Source organism: Hemiscyllium ocellatum, chromosome 12 (assembly GCF_020745735.1).
Source record: "Hemiscyllium ocellatum isolate sHemOce1 chromosome 12, sHemOce1.pat.X.cur, whole genome shotgun sequence".
Taxonomy (NCBI): Eukaryota; Metazoa; Chordata; class Chondrichthyes; order Orectolobiformes; family Hemiscylliidae; genus Hemiscyllium; species Hemiscyllium ocellatum.
In genome coordinates this window covers 39,697,500-39,713,097 of record NC_083412.1, presented here as the reverse complement: position 1 = coordinate 39,713,097, position 15,598 = coordinate 39,697,500, and the positions used below count along the sequence as shown (strand labels likewise).

The 15,598-nt window shown below is 39.6% G+C and overlaps 1 protein-coding gene across 1 annotated transcript; it reads right to left on the bottom strand.

Moving 5' to 3' along the window:
* Positions 1–812: 812 nt before the first annotated feature.
* LOC132820730 (TLR adapter interacting with SLC15A4 on the lysosome-like) lies at positions 813–15,294 on the bottom strand. Its single transcript, XM_060833000.1, has 2 exons — positions 15,262–15,294; positions 813–4,184 (listed from the first exon to the last, which is right to left on the bottom strand). The coding sequence occupies exon 2, from the start codon at positions 4,180–4,182 to the stop codon at positions 3,280–3,282; it is 903 nt and encodes a 300-aa protein (XP_060688983.1). The 5' UTR covers positions 4,183–4,184; positions 15,262–15,294; the 3' UTR covers positions 813–3,279.
* Positions 15,295–15,598: the final 304 nt, after the last annotated feature.

Sequence of the window (15,598 nt, the reverse complement as noted above, 5' to 3'; positions counted from 1 at the left end):
TCCTTACAAATATTAATTGAAAACATGTTTCTCAGAACATGCAGCTAAAGAAAATATTTCAGCAGAAGTACTGAAATGGAATGTGTTTTTACAGTAACAAACAGTAAAATGAATACTGCATAATACCAATTACTTTTATTAAAATCAAAACAGAAAATAAAATTGAAATATAGGATCTAATATATAAATATGAAAAAATCAATCTTTTAATTTTAAAGCTTGAACAGGATTAAAACATAATAAAAATATTTTAACAGTAAATCATCCAATCTGAAGTAAAGTATTATGCTAACTACATGCTTTAACAAGGCTACAGTAAGGCTTAAATAGTTATTTAACATAAAACACTTCACAATATTTAAATGAATTATTAACACAAAGCAATTTCATCTTTTTAAAATGTGTGATTCAGTAATACTGAAAACATAAGCTGACTGAAAATAAATCTTGTATAATTTAGAAAATAGGTTCAGAATTTTAGAAATAATCCTATTTCCATTTGTACTTTGGCTTTGATTCAAGTAGCAACATTTTACTTATGGTAAAAAGCTAGAAAATCTTCAAGCAAGCTTCCTGTGCACTTGGTAGTGATTTTTATGGAACATATCTAAACACTAAGGTGTCAACATAACCAAACTTAATTCCTAAAACTGATACACAAAAAACACGAAAAAGACCATTTAGATCCTGTATCAAGATTCACTATGACAATTTGTTATATTTTTGCTAATTATGTTTATGTTAGTCGCTTAATCAGGAATTAATCCATTCTTATTTTAAAACTTATTCATTATGCAATCATTTGGGGGGAATCTGTTAAATGAGAATTGTTTATTGTAACAGCCAATATACAGGACTCCATTTTTTAAGAACATAAAGTTTTCATTGCTTTAAAGTTATACAATGTCTAATAGTCGTTTTTCCAGTCTGTGAATTAAGTGCAGTTTTGGTGGCTGCCAACAAAGCAACATATTTTGCCATTGCAGGACATGCACAAAATTGTTTCAGCATTGTAATGTCATGTCCAGTGTAAGTGAGTTGTCTGAGGAATCAGCAGCCATTTAAAAAGGTGGCAGCTCACAGCGTTATTCCTTGAAAAAAATTGAAATAAGTGACCAGACAATTTGTTTGTAGGCATTGGTAATGGGATAAATGTTTACCTGAACAAAGGAATATTTTCTAGCTACCAATGCCATCCTTCCCCATGAAAACTGTCTAATGCTGAAGGAAACTCTTCACCAGCTTGGTGAAGGACTCAAGGATGAGTTTAGTCCTGAATATCCACACCACACTAAGACTGTCTATTTTCCTCTTTGTAACAGTACATAATTCTTTCCCAGTCTCAATTCATTTACCAGGCAAAAGTGAGGACTGCAAATGCTGGAAACCAGAGTTAAGATCAGAGTGGTGCTAGAAAAGCACAGCAGGTCAGGCATCATCCGTGGAGCAGAAAAATCGGAGTTTCAATCTTGATGAAGGGCTTTTGCCTGAATCGTCGATTTTCCTGCTCCTCAGATGCTGCCTGACCTGCTGTGCTTTTCCAGCACCACTCTGATCTAAACTCAATTCATTTACCGTTTAAATCTTCATCCAGCATTTGTTTACTATTAGATTTTCCTATTTCAATGCACTTTTAGCTCACTGTCTTTTATAAACATAAATTCAACCAGAACAGGAAGTACCTGTAGTCTAACTGACACCAATGTCATTCACCCATCACCCTTGGGCTTGATGATCTACATTGGAAAACAGTCTGGGAAAATCTTGATCTTAAAATTCTCATTCTTGTTTTCAAGTTTTTTCATGGCCTCAGCCATTCCTCATTCTTCTCCGAGCTTACAATCCTCTGAGATCACAATATTCCTCCAATTCTGGCAACTTCTGCATTCACAATTTTAATGAGCCTGCCTCTGTGATTGTATTTTCAGCTGCTGAGGCCCTCAGCTCTGGAATTCTTATTCTGTCTGTCCTTCTTAAAGGTATACATTAAAATGAACTCTTTCATCATTTTTTTTGGTCACCTGTCCTAATATCTGCTTTTGTGGCTTGAAGTCAAATATTGTTCCATGATATTTCTGTGAAGCAACTTGGGAAATTTGGAGACTACATAAGTGCAAATAATTTTAATGTAACATCTTCAAACAATTTCAACAGCAGGACAGAATGCAAACCATAACAAGGAAAAAGCACAACAAGTTTGCCAGACTGATTCCTGGAATGTCAGGACTGACATATGAAGACACATTGGATTGGTTCAGATTATATTCTCTGGAGTTTAGAATAATGAGGGGAGATCTCATAGAGCTGAAAATGTGTTGCTGGTTAAAGCGCAGCAGGTTAGGCAGCATCCAAGGAACAGGAAATTTGACGTTTCAGGCAAAAGCCCTTCATCAGGAATGAGGAAAGTGTCCAGCAGGCTAAGCTAAAAGGTAGGGAGGAGGGACTTTGGGGAGGGGCGATTGAGATGTGATAGGTGGAAGGAGGTCAAGGTGAGGGTGATAGGCCGGAGTGGGGTGGGGGCTGAGAGGTCAGGAAGAAAATTGCAGGTTAGGAGGGCGGTTCGAGGGAATCGACTGAGAGAAGGTAGGGGGAGGGGAAATGAGGAAACTGGAGAAATCAGTTCCACCTATCATCTCCATGGATGGGATCCATGGATCCTGTTCCATGGATGCTGCCTGACCTGTTGCACTTTAACCAGCAACACATTTTCAGCTCTGGTCTCCAGCATCTGCAGACCTCACTTTTTAACTCGGAGATCTCATAGAATCCTATAAAATCCTTCAGGACTAGACAGTTTAAACACAGGAAGGATGTTTGCATGACTAGGCAGTCCAGAACCAGGCATCATTGTCTAAGTGTTGTGTTGGCCAATTAAAACTGAGAAAAAGATAAATTTCTTCACCCAGAAAATGGCGATCCTCTGGAATTCTCTGCCACAGAAAGGGGTTGAGGCCAAAACATTAAATGTTTTTAAGAAGGAGTTAGATATAGTTCTTAGGACTAAAGAGATCATAGGGTATGTGGAGAAAGCAGGAACAGGGTACTGAATTGAGTGATCACCCATGATCATAATGAATGGTGGAGAAAGGTCAAAGGACCAAAAGACCTACTCCTACTCCTACTCCTATTTTCTATGATTCTATAACTCACTGTCTCAAGGACCTCTTTATCCCCATCCTGCTCTCTGTTCAATCATGGATATGGCAAATCTATTCAAAAGTAACTCATTTTTAATAAGTTATCCCTAAAATATCGAAAAACTTGGATAAAACTTCTCTTTCAAGCAGATATCTGTAGATTTGGTGTACTGAGTTCATTTGATTGTATCTCACTCGCAACACGTAACAGGCAACTGATAACCATGTCCTTCACCTTTGTAGTTTCCATATTCTGTTCTCGTGATAGTATCAGGCTAATCTGATCGACATTACTCATTACAAGTTCTGATTCCATGATTTTTGTTGGGGATGCGTTGCTCACCATGCTATCCATCATGTATTGCTTGTACAGTTCCAGAACTTTCTGCTCAAGATAGTCATTGAGTTCTGAATTGGTAAGTGGCTGAGAATGCTGAATAATGCTCTTGTCTCTAGCACTGCACACACGCCAACAGGATGTGTCGCTATTGGCTGGCTTGTTTTGGAACTCTGCTGATAGTTTGGGGGACTCCATTGGCAGCGTAATTTCTGAAGAATACAAGAATGGGACCATATTTATATTATAGCTGTCCTGCGATGTCAGGCCAGATAGTTCCAAACTAATTGGAAGCACTTGATCTCCTGCAATCTGGAGGTCATTATAATTATCACAGATACTTTTACAACACGAGGGAACCAAATACATTTCCTTACTCACACTGGAGCTCCCTGGGATATCTACAACAAGGGACTTTTGCCTTGTGATTGTTGTGGCCTGTGAGGGCTGTACCAATGGTGTCGTTATTTTTTCCTTTGCACTCAGTCTGAAGGGTCTGTAAATAGACTTGCACTTTTGAAGAAGTGACAGAGCCCCATTAGGAATATCAGCCTGAGACAAATTCTGAAAATTGCTGACAGAAGTCAGCTCTTGAGCCATGTTATCCTCAGATTGGTTATGTTGCTTCTGCTCATGCTGTCTTGTATTGTTTTCATTTTCAATTTCATTCCAGTAAGGAAATCCACAGATGAAGCCTTCACTTAACATACCTGAAAGATAAAAGCACAGGTAAAATGCAAATGTATTCCTGCAAGCAGAAACCCAAATCTGTTCAAGGCAGTGTTCTAAAAGAATACAAAATGCCACAACTACTGAAACTTTGGCATAAAAACAAAATCATAATGGAAGTGAAAATACTGCTGGGGAACTAAGTAGCTTTCCAGATGATGAAGATAACTGCCAAGTCAGCTACAATATTAGGGAGATTAGTATCATGTTGCACTTGTCACAACCCTATAAATGAAAGCGCTCTATATAATGAAGTCCTTTCTCTTGGAATGTAGTCACTGTTGTAACGTAACTAGCATAATTAGAAATTAGCACACAGCAAGGTAATAATGTACAGCTAATTACTTTTATGTGCTGGTTGAAGGATAAATATTGGACTGCATTCCCTTTTTCTTCAAAACAGTGGCATGGAATCTTTTATTTATCTCGTATGAAAGATGGCACCAAGATTTCCATAATACCCGACCTGAAGCTTTAGTTTAAGTTTTGTTTTCAAATCTCTGGAGTTTAAAACAATACATTGTTCCTCCATTTTGCCCAAGTTCCCTGCTGAAATTGTCAGAAAAGCATTCAATAAGCTGTCCCAATGGGTAAATGTGCTGCTGAGTATAACAGTTACCTCTAAGGAGAAACAAATCTCATGCCTTATGCTTGATCAGTGCCTAGATGACTAATTTCAACTCATATTGTAGAATGATACCTGCAAGTGGTTACCTCATCCCTGGGTCAAAGAGGAGAAAAGACAACCAGATTCTCTATCTTGTGATTTATTCTAGAATTAGATACAAACAAGATCTGGCTCAGTTAAGTTGCCCTTCATATTTGAATATTCCAACAACATTTAGACTGATACCTCCTGTACAGACAAAGTATTGAACAGCTGTCAATGGTTGTGGCACTATTATCCAACACAGGGCAGTCCAGTAGAAGGGGAGAAAGAAAAGAGGATATGAAACAGCACTTCCTCTACACCAATTTCTTTTTGTAAATTACTATCTACATAGCCAAAGAATTGCAGAATGATACCTACAAATAACTTTTCTAAAAAAAAAGGTAACTGGACCTGAAATGTTATCACTGCTTTCACTCCACATCTGCCACCAGACCCATTGAGTTTCTCCAGCAATTCCTGCTTTTGATTCAGACTTCCAACATCCACAGTTTATTTTTAGCTTCTGTGTTTTTAAAAGAAGAAAAGAAAGTCTTGATTGCCATGTTTCATGCTTTACGAGGCTGGACGTGAACTTCCTGAACTTTATTGCCAATCAGAATGTGAGGACATGTTTATCCTCACAAAAAAACCTGAGCATGATAACTTCATAATGAACATGATTGTACAATGCAAAGATCATGCATTACAGTTACTTTCTTGGCGTGAACCTCCTTTTTTACAGGTTTTTAATTAGTCAATTTGCAATAACAAGTCTGATACTGGAAATAGTGATAAAAAGAAAAAAAAGATGAGCTTTATTCTGATGTTATAGTTTTACTTAACTATTGTTACATTCAGACTAATGAAATGGTACCTATTAGTATTAATTTATTATGAAGTTTGTACATGGCGTCTTGGTATTGGCCAAACTAGCCAATGAGGTGCAGGTTAGTAGAGTTCTATATGCTCTGTCATAATCCCTTATTTCATTGAAAGTAAAGCTCATCTTTATGTTAGGTTAGGAGGAAATTATATCTTATCCCCCACTTTCCTTTTCTGATTGATTAAAAAAGGAAAAGTATTACATTTGTATAGAGTCTTATCATATTTCTTAGAAATATTATAAAATAATTATGTCACAAATGAATTCACTGACTTGCATTATACAGATAAGTAACAGCTACCTAGCAAATAGTGAAATCCTACAACACCAACAAGATTAATACTCAAATATCTAAATTGATATTGCTGGTTGAGAGTGGAATATTGGCCAGGACACGTGGAGAACTTTTCTACGAATTGTGTTATGATGTTTTCCATGTATTTGAACAGGTTGGTGTTTTTTCAAAGTTTAAGATGGCATCTATTCAATGGCAACTCCAATAAAGCATGGTTTCCTCAGTACATTATTGAGGGAAAGCCAAGGCTAACTCTTAAAATCCTAGGAGTTTGCAGCCAAATTCTCGAAATGAAAAAGTAAATAGTACTAAAGCAGACAATATTGAATTGAATTGAATTTATTGTCACATGTACAGAGGCACAGTGAAAAGCTTTGTCTTGTGAGCAATACAGGCAGATCAGAGTTAAGTAAACTAGATAAGTAAATAATAGGTAAACAGGACCAAAAACAAAAACACAGTTACAGGCGAATATTAAGAGTTGGTGAGTCCAGTCAGTATTCTAATAACAGTAGGATAGAAACTGTTATGAAACCAGCTGATGCCTGTGTTCAGGCTTCTGCACCTTCTCCTCAATGGTAGAGGTTGTAGAAAAACATTGCCATGGTGGGATGAATCTTTGATAATGCTGGTGGCCTTTCCATGACAGCAGGCCTGGTATATGGATTCTACAGATGGGAGGTTGGCCTTTGGGATTGTCCGGGCTGAGTTCACCACTCTCTGTAACCATCTCCAATCTTAAATGGTACAGTTGCCATACCAGGTTGTGATACATTCAGACAGAATGCTCTTGATGGCACACCTATAAGAGTGGGCAAGGGTATTCGCTGTCATACCAAATTTCCTCAGCTGCTTGACAAAGAAGAGACATTGTTGGGTCTTTGTAACCAGTGCATCCACATGAAGAGTCCAAGAAAGCTTGTTGTGGATGACCATTCCCTGGAGCTTGACATTCTCCAATCATTCTACCTCTGCTGTTAATGTGTAGGGGGGCACATGAGTAACGTCCCGCTGAAAGTCAATAGTGAGTTCCTTGGTTTTGCCAGCATTGAGAGCTAAGTTGTTCTCAGTGCATCATTATCTCAGGTCTTCCACCTCCGGTCTGTAGCCTGATTTATCACCATCTGAAATTCGACCGACTATGGTGATGTCATCAGCAAACTTGTAAATTGCATTAGTCTGGTATTTGGCAACGCAGTCATGGGTATACAGCGAGTACAGTAAGGGGCTGAGTACGCATCCCTGGGTGTTGAGTGTCAGTGAGGATGAAATATTGTCCCCAGTCTGCACCATTGTGGGCCAGGAAACTGAGGATTCAGTTGCAGAGAGTGGGGCTTAGTCCGAGATCACTAAGCTTTGTAATCAGTCTAGAGGGGATAATAGTGTTGAAGGCTGAACTGTAGTCAATGAGTAAGATTCTTACATAACTGTTCTTGGTGTCAAGATGTTCTAGGGAGGAGTGAAGGGCAAGTGATATGGCATCTGACGTGGATCTGTTGGTCTGATAGGCAAATTGGAGTGGGTCAATAGTAGTGGGAAGGCTGGAGTTGATTAATGCCATGACCAGCTATGACCAGCCTTTCAAAGCACTGCAGAAAGCATTATGTGCAATGGAAGCTCTGCTTTTGGCATTGACTCCTCGATTCTCTGTCAACAATGAAAGAAATTTCATTGGATAGATCAATTAAATTAATCAAGCAAATCTTGCCTTGTATAAATCCACAAGAATAATGTTGCATCAAGAAAGTCTGCCCCCTGATTACTATCAACAGGAAAATGTAAAAAAAGGATTTCAGTTGCTGGCACCATATTAGTCAGTTTTTCTGCTATTTCTACTTTTGCGAAAAGATCACGTTTTCTTGCTCCACGTCATTAGAAAGTCCCCTTTATTGATATTCTTTCAGAATTGTCTGCTAAGTAATGTTTAATTTCTAAACTTGCCCTGCCAATGAACTTAAAATCTCTTAACCAACCATTGCTTTCTTGAAAAGGCCTGTTTGCATATCTATTTTGATAGCCCAATTCTTTAAATAGCATTAAAGGAATTCTGATGCCGCATTATTAAAAATTACATAGACTTCCTATTGCTCTGTAATTAAAAACAAAATTCTTAAGTATGTTATCTCAAGAAGATGTTTCCTGGTTAAATGATTGAAGAACTGAGAAAAATGTGCTCATGACCTACAACAACAATAGTGACTCATAACTATATGGTGCCTTCAAAGTAATGAAATGTTCAAAGACACTGCACAGAAGCACTATGAAAGGATATTACAGAGCTGGACTAATGTAGTAAGGGTCTGGCCAAAAGTGAGCTATGGCAACTGAAGTCACAGCGAGCCAATGGCGAATGGTGGAGCAATTAAAATTAAATATGCACAAGGGCACAGAATTGGAAGAGATGAGATATTCAGAGGATTATGGTCTGGAGAAAATTACAGGGATGAAGAGAGGCAAAGCCGTGGAGAGACTTGAGAACAAGGATAAGAATTTTTAAATTGAGACATGGTTTAACCAGAGGCCAATGCAACCAAAGCATGAACGAGAGTTGCAGCAGTAAGTGAACTGAGACAATGGTCAAGTTGGGAATCTGGAGATCTGCTGGAGGTGTATGTCAGTATGCTTCAGGCAGGTACCATGAGTGAATCCATGAGGAAAGGCATCATCACCCTCATCTACAAGCAGAAGGGGGAGAGGGAGGAAATTAGAAATTGGAGACCGATCTCACTGTTAAACACAGACTAAAAAATCTTGTCAAAGGTCATCGCCAACCGGGTCAGGTCTGCTCTGGAATGGTGATCCACCCTGACCAAACCTGTGCTGTACCAGGCAGGAAGATCTCTGAGAGTCTCGCACTCTTCAGGGATACGATCGCCTACGTGCAGGACAGGGGGTGGACACCTGCCTCATCAGCCAGGACCAGGAGAAAGCCTTTGACAGGATATCGCATACATATATGACGGATGTCCTCTCCAAAATGGGCTTTGGGGAGGGAATCGGAAATTGGATCAGACTGCTCTACACCAACATTGTCAGTGCAGTCTCAATCAATGGGTGGGAATCAGATAGCTTCCCTGTAAGATCTGGAGTCAGGCAGCGCTGCCCCCTCTCACCCGCCTTGTTTGTGTGTTGCATAGAGCCATTTGCCAAATCCATCAGGAAGGATGCGAGCCTGAGAGGGGTGACTATTCCTGGCAGCGGGGGCCTCCCTGTACATGGATGACGTCGCCGTTTTCCGTGCACAGACTCATGTGCATCTGTGACCAGTTTGAATGTGCCTCAGGGGCCAAGGTAAACCGAGGCAAGAGCGAGGCCATGCTCTTCGGGAACTGGGCCGACCAATCCTCTATCCTCTTCACCATCAGGACTGACCACCTGAAGGTGCTGGGTATTTGGTTCGGGGGGCTGGGGCGTGCGCCAAGACCTGGGAGGAGCGGATCAGGAAGATGGACAGAAACTAGGCAGATGGGAGCAATGGTCGCTCTCCATCGCGGGAAAAAACCTGGTCATCAGGTGTGATGTACAATATTTTTTATATTGTTATATGTGGCGCAGATCTGGCCTATCCCCAGAACCTGTGCTGCCGAAGTCACCTGGACCATCTTCCACTTCATGTGGAGATCAAAGATGGACCGGGTCCGAAGAGACACAATGTACAAAGACCGGTGCAATGGGGGAAAAAACACTCCCAATGCCACCCTCACCCTGATGGCCACCTTTGTGTGTGGCTGCATCAAGCTGTGCGTGGTTCCCCGGTACACAAACACCAAGTGTCACTACGTACTGAGGTTCTACCTGTCCCCGGTGTTGCGAAGGATGGGCCTGGCCTCGCTGCCGCAGAACGCTCCGAGTAGTTGGACCATTCCATATCACCTGTCCTTCGTGGAGAAATTTATGAAGAAAACAACTTTGACCACAAGTCCATCAGGAAATGGTCAGCACGTAGTGTCCTTGAGACCCTTCGGGAAAAGGAGAGGGCGGATCCTGTCGAGTGGTTCCCTGAGCAGACTGTCAAAGCTATTTGGCAGAATGCCTCATCGCCAGAACTTTCCAACAAGCACCAAGACATGGCTTGGCTGGTGGTGAGAAGGGCTCTGCCTCTGAGATCCTTTATGCACGCCTGGACTCTCTGCCACACAGCACGCTGCCCTCGAAGCGGCTGCGGGGGGATGAGACTGTCACACACCTCCTTCTGGAATGTGCCTATGCAGAGGAAGTCTGGAGAGGAATGCAATGGTGTTTGTCGAGGTTCGTCCCGAGCAGTGCCGTGACACGGGACTCCGTGCCCTACGGCCTGTTCCCCGGGACGCACACCAAGACGAACATCAACTGCGCCTGGAGGATCATCAACTCGGTGAAGGACGCTCTCTGGCCTGTCCGAAACCTGTTGATCTTCCAGCTGAAGGAGTTGACCCTGACTGAGTGTTGCAGACTGGCACATTCCAAGGTCCAGGACTACGTGTGGAGGGACGCACTGAAGCTTGGGGCATCTGCCACCAAGGCGTGGTGGGGAAAGACCACCATGTAACATCTGCCTGCCTAAGAAGAACAGGGGGCTCACGTAGTCATTTGGGCTCTGCTGGCACCTCAGCTCAAAATGTAATCATACCGACCTGTAAATAGGAATGATTACTCTGTTTCGGTATGCAAAGAAATGGAATGTTTACTTATGTACGGCATGTCCAGTTGTATAGATCAAAGTTTTATGATAAAGTATATTTTTGAAATTTAAAAAAAATCTGGAGATGAAAATAAATGATTTTAGGAATGGCATTAAAATGAAATTAGAAATGATCAAATGTGACACCATAGTTAAGAACAGACATGCTAAATTTCAGACTGACACCAGGAAGCAGATCGGAGACAGCACCTAGGGAAAGGAATTTGAAACAGGGTCTAAAACCAAAGGATGCATTCTTCAATAATTAATCAAAGGATTGTTTGTCTAGTACTGAATACCAGATAAGCAGTGATAATTCATCTAATGTAGAATCATGAGAGATTTTTGTGAAATAGATCAAGGTGTTATCAATGTGGTACTGTAAACTTCAGAACTTTAATAATTGTTCATAGATTGAGAGAATCAACAATAACTCTTTTTGGAAAAAATAACTGTTAAGAGACTATTGAAAACTTTTATAAAGGAATTTAAAACAATGCACTAATTAACCATCCCTGGGAAGAAGGAGTTGAAGCAAAATAAACAAGCTGTTTCCTGGGAGAGAGGGACTAACATTACCTGATAACCTGCTGTATCATGACAAATGGAAAATTAAGACAGTGTGCAGAAGGAACATCCTGCAGTAAAAAGGTTAATTGCAGGAAACAATTGTCTTCAAACTGACAGTCAATGCCAAATGTAACAAGGAATAGGAAAGTTATTTAGTTAATAGTTTTGATGAAAGAAGCTAATGCTACATCATAAACTTGAAAGAGAGAAAATTGTATAATAAGTCAACTCCAGGCATCTTCAGCATCAGAAATTCAAAGAACAACACTAGACAGGATTGATCCCTGGACACATTCAGAGACAGACACTGTTGGTTGGAATTATAGCTAAATTCCACCATTAATCAGGTAATAATTAAGTTGTGACAATGTCAAAAATCATACAACACCAAGTTATTGTCCCACGGGTTTATTTGAAAAAATAGCTTTCGGAGTGCTGCTCCTTCATCAGATGTTAGTGAGAGCGTAAGAATTTATAAGGAAAGATCAACAGTCATACAACTCATGCAAACAAATTGAACACATACAAGATGGCTCTTAAAACTTTAATCAGTTAGATTGGAGGTAAACGTTTTGATTGATTAATTTGAATTTCTTTCAAGTCACTGCCCTGAGACAATGTAAGGTGTAATCAATATAAAGGAGGTGACACCTGCAGTCAAACAATGTATTTTAGGCGTGAGATCTTGTTTGGAATCTGTCTGTGTCTTTTATTTCCAAAGTTCCACATTGGTGACTGTCTACAAATTGTGAGTTTTTTGAACAACATAGAATGTTTCTGCAAACTCAAATCTGCAAATGCAAATTCACCCCACAGATTTATATATGCTTATATGTGTGTTTGCGTGCATGTGAGAGGTGGCGAGAGTGTGAGTGTGTGTGTGTGTGTGTGTGTGTGTGTGGGGGGGGGGGAGCGGAGAAAGAGAATGTATGTCTATGTGTATTGAGAGAGAGTTTATGCATCTGAGTATGTGTATATGTTTGAGGGATAATGTGTGTGTGTGTGTGAGTTTGAGAGAGAATGTGAGGGAATATACGCATCTGAGAGAGTGTATGTGCATGTGTGTGTGTATATGAGAGAAAGTGTGTGTTTGAGAGAGGGTCAATGTGAGTGTGCAAATGATTTTTAACCCATGATCATGGTTGAGGCTGCCCTAATGGGTACTGAACTTGGCTATCAGCCTCTGCTCAGCGACTCTTCATTGCCGTGTATACCGAAGTCAACCTTGGAGGATGGTCACCCAAAGATCTGAGGTCGAATGTCCTTGACTGCTGAAGTGTTCCCTGACTGGGAGGGAACATTCCTGTCTAGCAATTGTCACGCAGTGTCCGTTCATCTGTTGTTGTCGTGTCTGCGTGGTTTCATCAACATACCATGCCTCAGAGCATCCTTGCCTGCCACATATGAGATATACACACAAACACACTCACACAGATCCTCTTTCATATATGCACTTTCTCTCTCTCTCACACACACACTCACACAGACGCTCTCTCAGATACATCTACTCCCTCACACTCATGCTCTCCCTCTCAAACATACACACACAAAGTATTTCTCAAACACACAAACACACTGTCAAATGCATAGACCTCCTCACACTTGCACACACTATCTCTCAAACACACAGACACACACACACTCTCTCTCTCTCCCCCTCACACACAAACACATATATACACTCTCACCTTTCTCACACGCACCCACACGTGCACATATAAATCTGTGGGGTGAATTTGCATTTGCAGCACTCCAAAAGCTAGTGTTTTCAAATAAACCGTTGGCTATAACCTGGTGTCATGTAATTTTTGACCTTGTTGAACCTAGTCCAACACCGCACCTCTACACCTTGTGTTGTGATGGTTAACTTGCTTACTTGAGGTATTTTATTGTTGTTGCTACATGCAATAACGTTTAAATCATAGTGGAACAATTTTATTGTCTTTGAGATTTCTTAATAAGCAAGCAAATTAACAGTAGTTTTTGGTAATTTACATGCATTAAAATTCATGTGATAACTAAACCTGCACAATGCCTCCTGTTTGTATAGCTCCCCCATAGCTTGCTCATAATGGTATGTTGTAACTTTGATCATACTCCTAACCAATACTGTCATAACCTACAAAGACAGAAATTGTTGGAAAAACTCACTGGGCCTGGCAGCATCTGTGGAGAGAAAACAGAGTTAACATTTCAGGTCCAGTGGCCCATCTTCAAAAATTCATAACTGGTTTATTTCCTAATGCATTGTGGATGTGCCTATACCAAATGGATGCATCAGTTCAAAAGGCAGCTCAGCACCACCTTCTCAAGGACAACTAGGGATGGGCAATAAATGCTAATCCAGCCAGCAAAGCCCACATCCCATGATTTTTAAAATAAAATAATTCCATGAAAGTTATTTGCTTCTATCTGGGTAGCAAAGTCAAGAATTTGAAATTAAGATAATTTCAGCACCGTCAGCACATTTTTAGGGATCCGAGGATTGAAGGAAACTGATCCATGGATTTCATCAATTTATTCAAAGATTAAACCTGCAAAGGCAACTTACCACAGTGAAGACTGGTAGTGGCCCTCAGGTAAATCTAGGCAATGAAGTTGGCTGTGAATGGAGTTGATAACACTTTCCATTAAGTTGGCAAACACTTTAGTCCTCCTGCCTCCACAGAGTTTTACTTAAATGAAAGTACCTTTTCAAATTTATCTGAGTGTTCTGTCCAAATCTGAAGTAGGAGAGCTTCTCATGACTATCTTGATCACTGTTATCTAATTACTCAACAGCATCCTTCAACACATTTTAGGATGGCAAATAAAGGGCTCCATGATATAATAGTAAGACAACCTCCTGCACGTAAGAACAAATGTGTCACAAAACATTTTCCACACTTCGTTTTTAGCAATTGTTCAACCAGCAACTAAATGCTGACCATAAAACGAGATATAAAAGAATATTTGAAAGATTATGATCCATAAGATATAAATAAGATAAACCCTAATATTTATAACAATAGTTTTAAAAATTATTTAGAAAAGTTAAATTTGCAATATGCGATAGTGGCAAAACTCATTTTAAAAATTGTGTTGAAATGTACAATGCAATTTATTTAAAGGTTAGTTTTACACAAATGTCATACATATACTCTGCATCCTATTAATTGGATTGAAATCCATAGCTATTAACAAATTTCTTCAGATGATGACATTTCTCCCTATTCATGAATTGGAAGGCTGAAGCGCCTCAGCTCGATCCTAACGTAAAATGCATATACTTTATGTTAATAGGGCAGTGGGGAGGGTTTGGCATCAAAATTATTACCATTTGAATGAGAATAACACTATTACTGATGGATAAAGAAGCTGAAACAGATTCCTCCCATTAAAACCCTCCTGCTAAACATAAATATGAATACTGAAAGCCATCCTACAATAAATTTGTAATAAAGTTTGCATTTCTATTATCTCAAATATATTATGTATCTTATATATATCAACGGTCTGTTGTAGCTCAGTTGGCTGGACAACAACTTTCTAATTCAGTGGTGCCAACAGCATGGGTTTCATTCTTGCACTGGCTGAGGTTATCATGACGGACTCTCCTTCTCAAACTCTCCCCTGGCCTGAAGTGATTAAATCACCATTAGTTGTCTTACTCTAATGAGAGAGCAGCCTTATTGGCCTTTACTTTCATAATTTAACAGGGTGCAGCTTCTGCCATAGATGTAGAGGACAGATAACTCATAATGTTTAGTTCAATGTTCAGTTACTAATTATTATTTTGCTAAATATTCATCATGCATTATATAACAAAGTTAAGAATTAATATCATGGTGCACTTGACCATCCTTCACTGCATATTTAATACTTGTCACAGTCTCATGCTTACATTAAAATATTTAATCTTGTTTAATATCTCTGAACATTTCAGTTGTTAACTGCAAAGTCATTTTAAATTTTGCTAAGTGATTTAATATTTTATGAAGCTCAAACAAAATGCTTACCTTCAGTAGCAGTAAAAACATTTAATTCATCATACACCGTACAACAGAGAGGAACTGCTCAATTAGAGGAAGTTGAAAGTCTATTTATCTTTACAGATCACATCAAAGAGGAAGTAGCCAGTAACGTCAACTGATGTACGTTTTTGTCATGCAACAGCATAAGGAGAAAATAATGAATTAGACATAGACTTCAATATTGTGTAATGGTAATAATGCATGAAGCAATCCAGATGTTAATCTGATATATTTGACTGCCAAGCAAAAAAATGAACTATTTCATATTATGAGGCAATTTACCCAGATGCATTAGACACTAAAATAAGTCTGAGGTAGCTGA

Coding starts and splice junctions, on each gene's coding strand:
- LOC132820730 (XM_060833000.1), bottom strand. CDS start 4,182: ATGTTAAGTGAAGGCTTCATCTGTGGATTTCCTTACTGGAATGAAATT.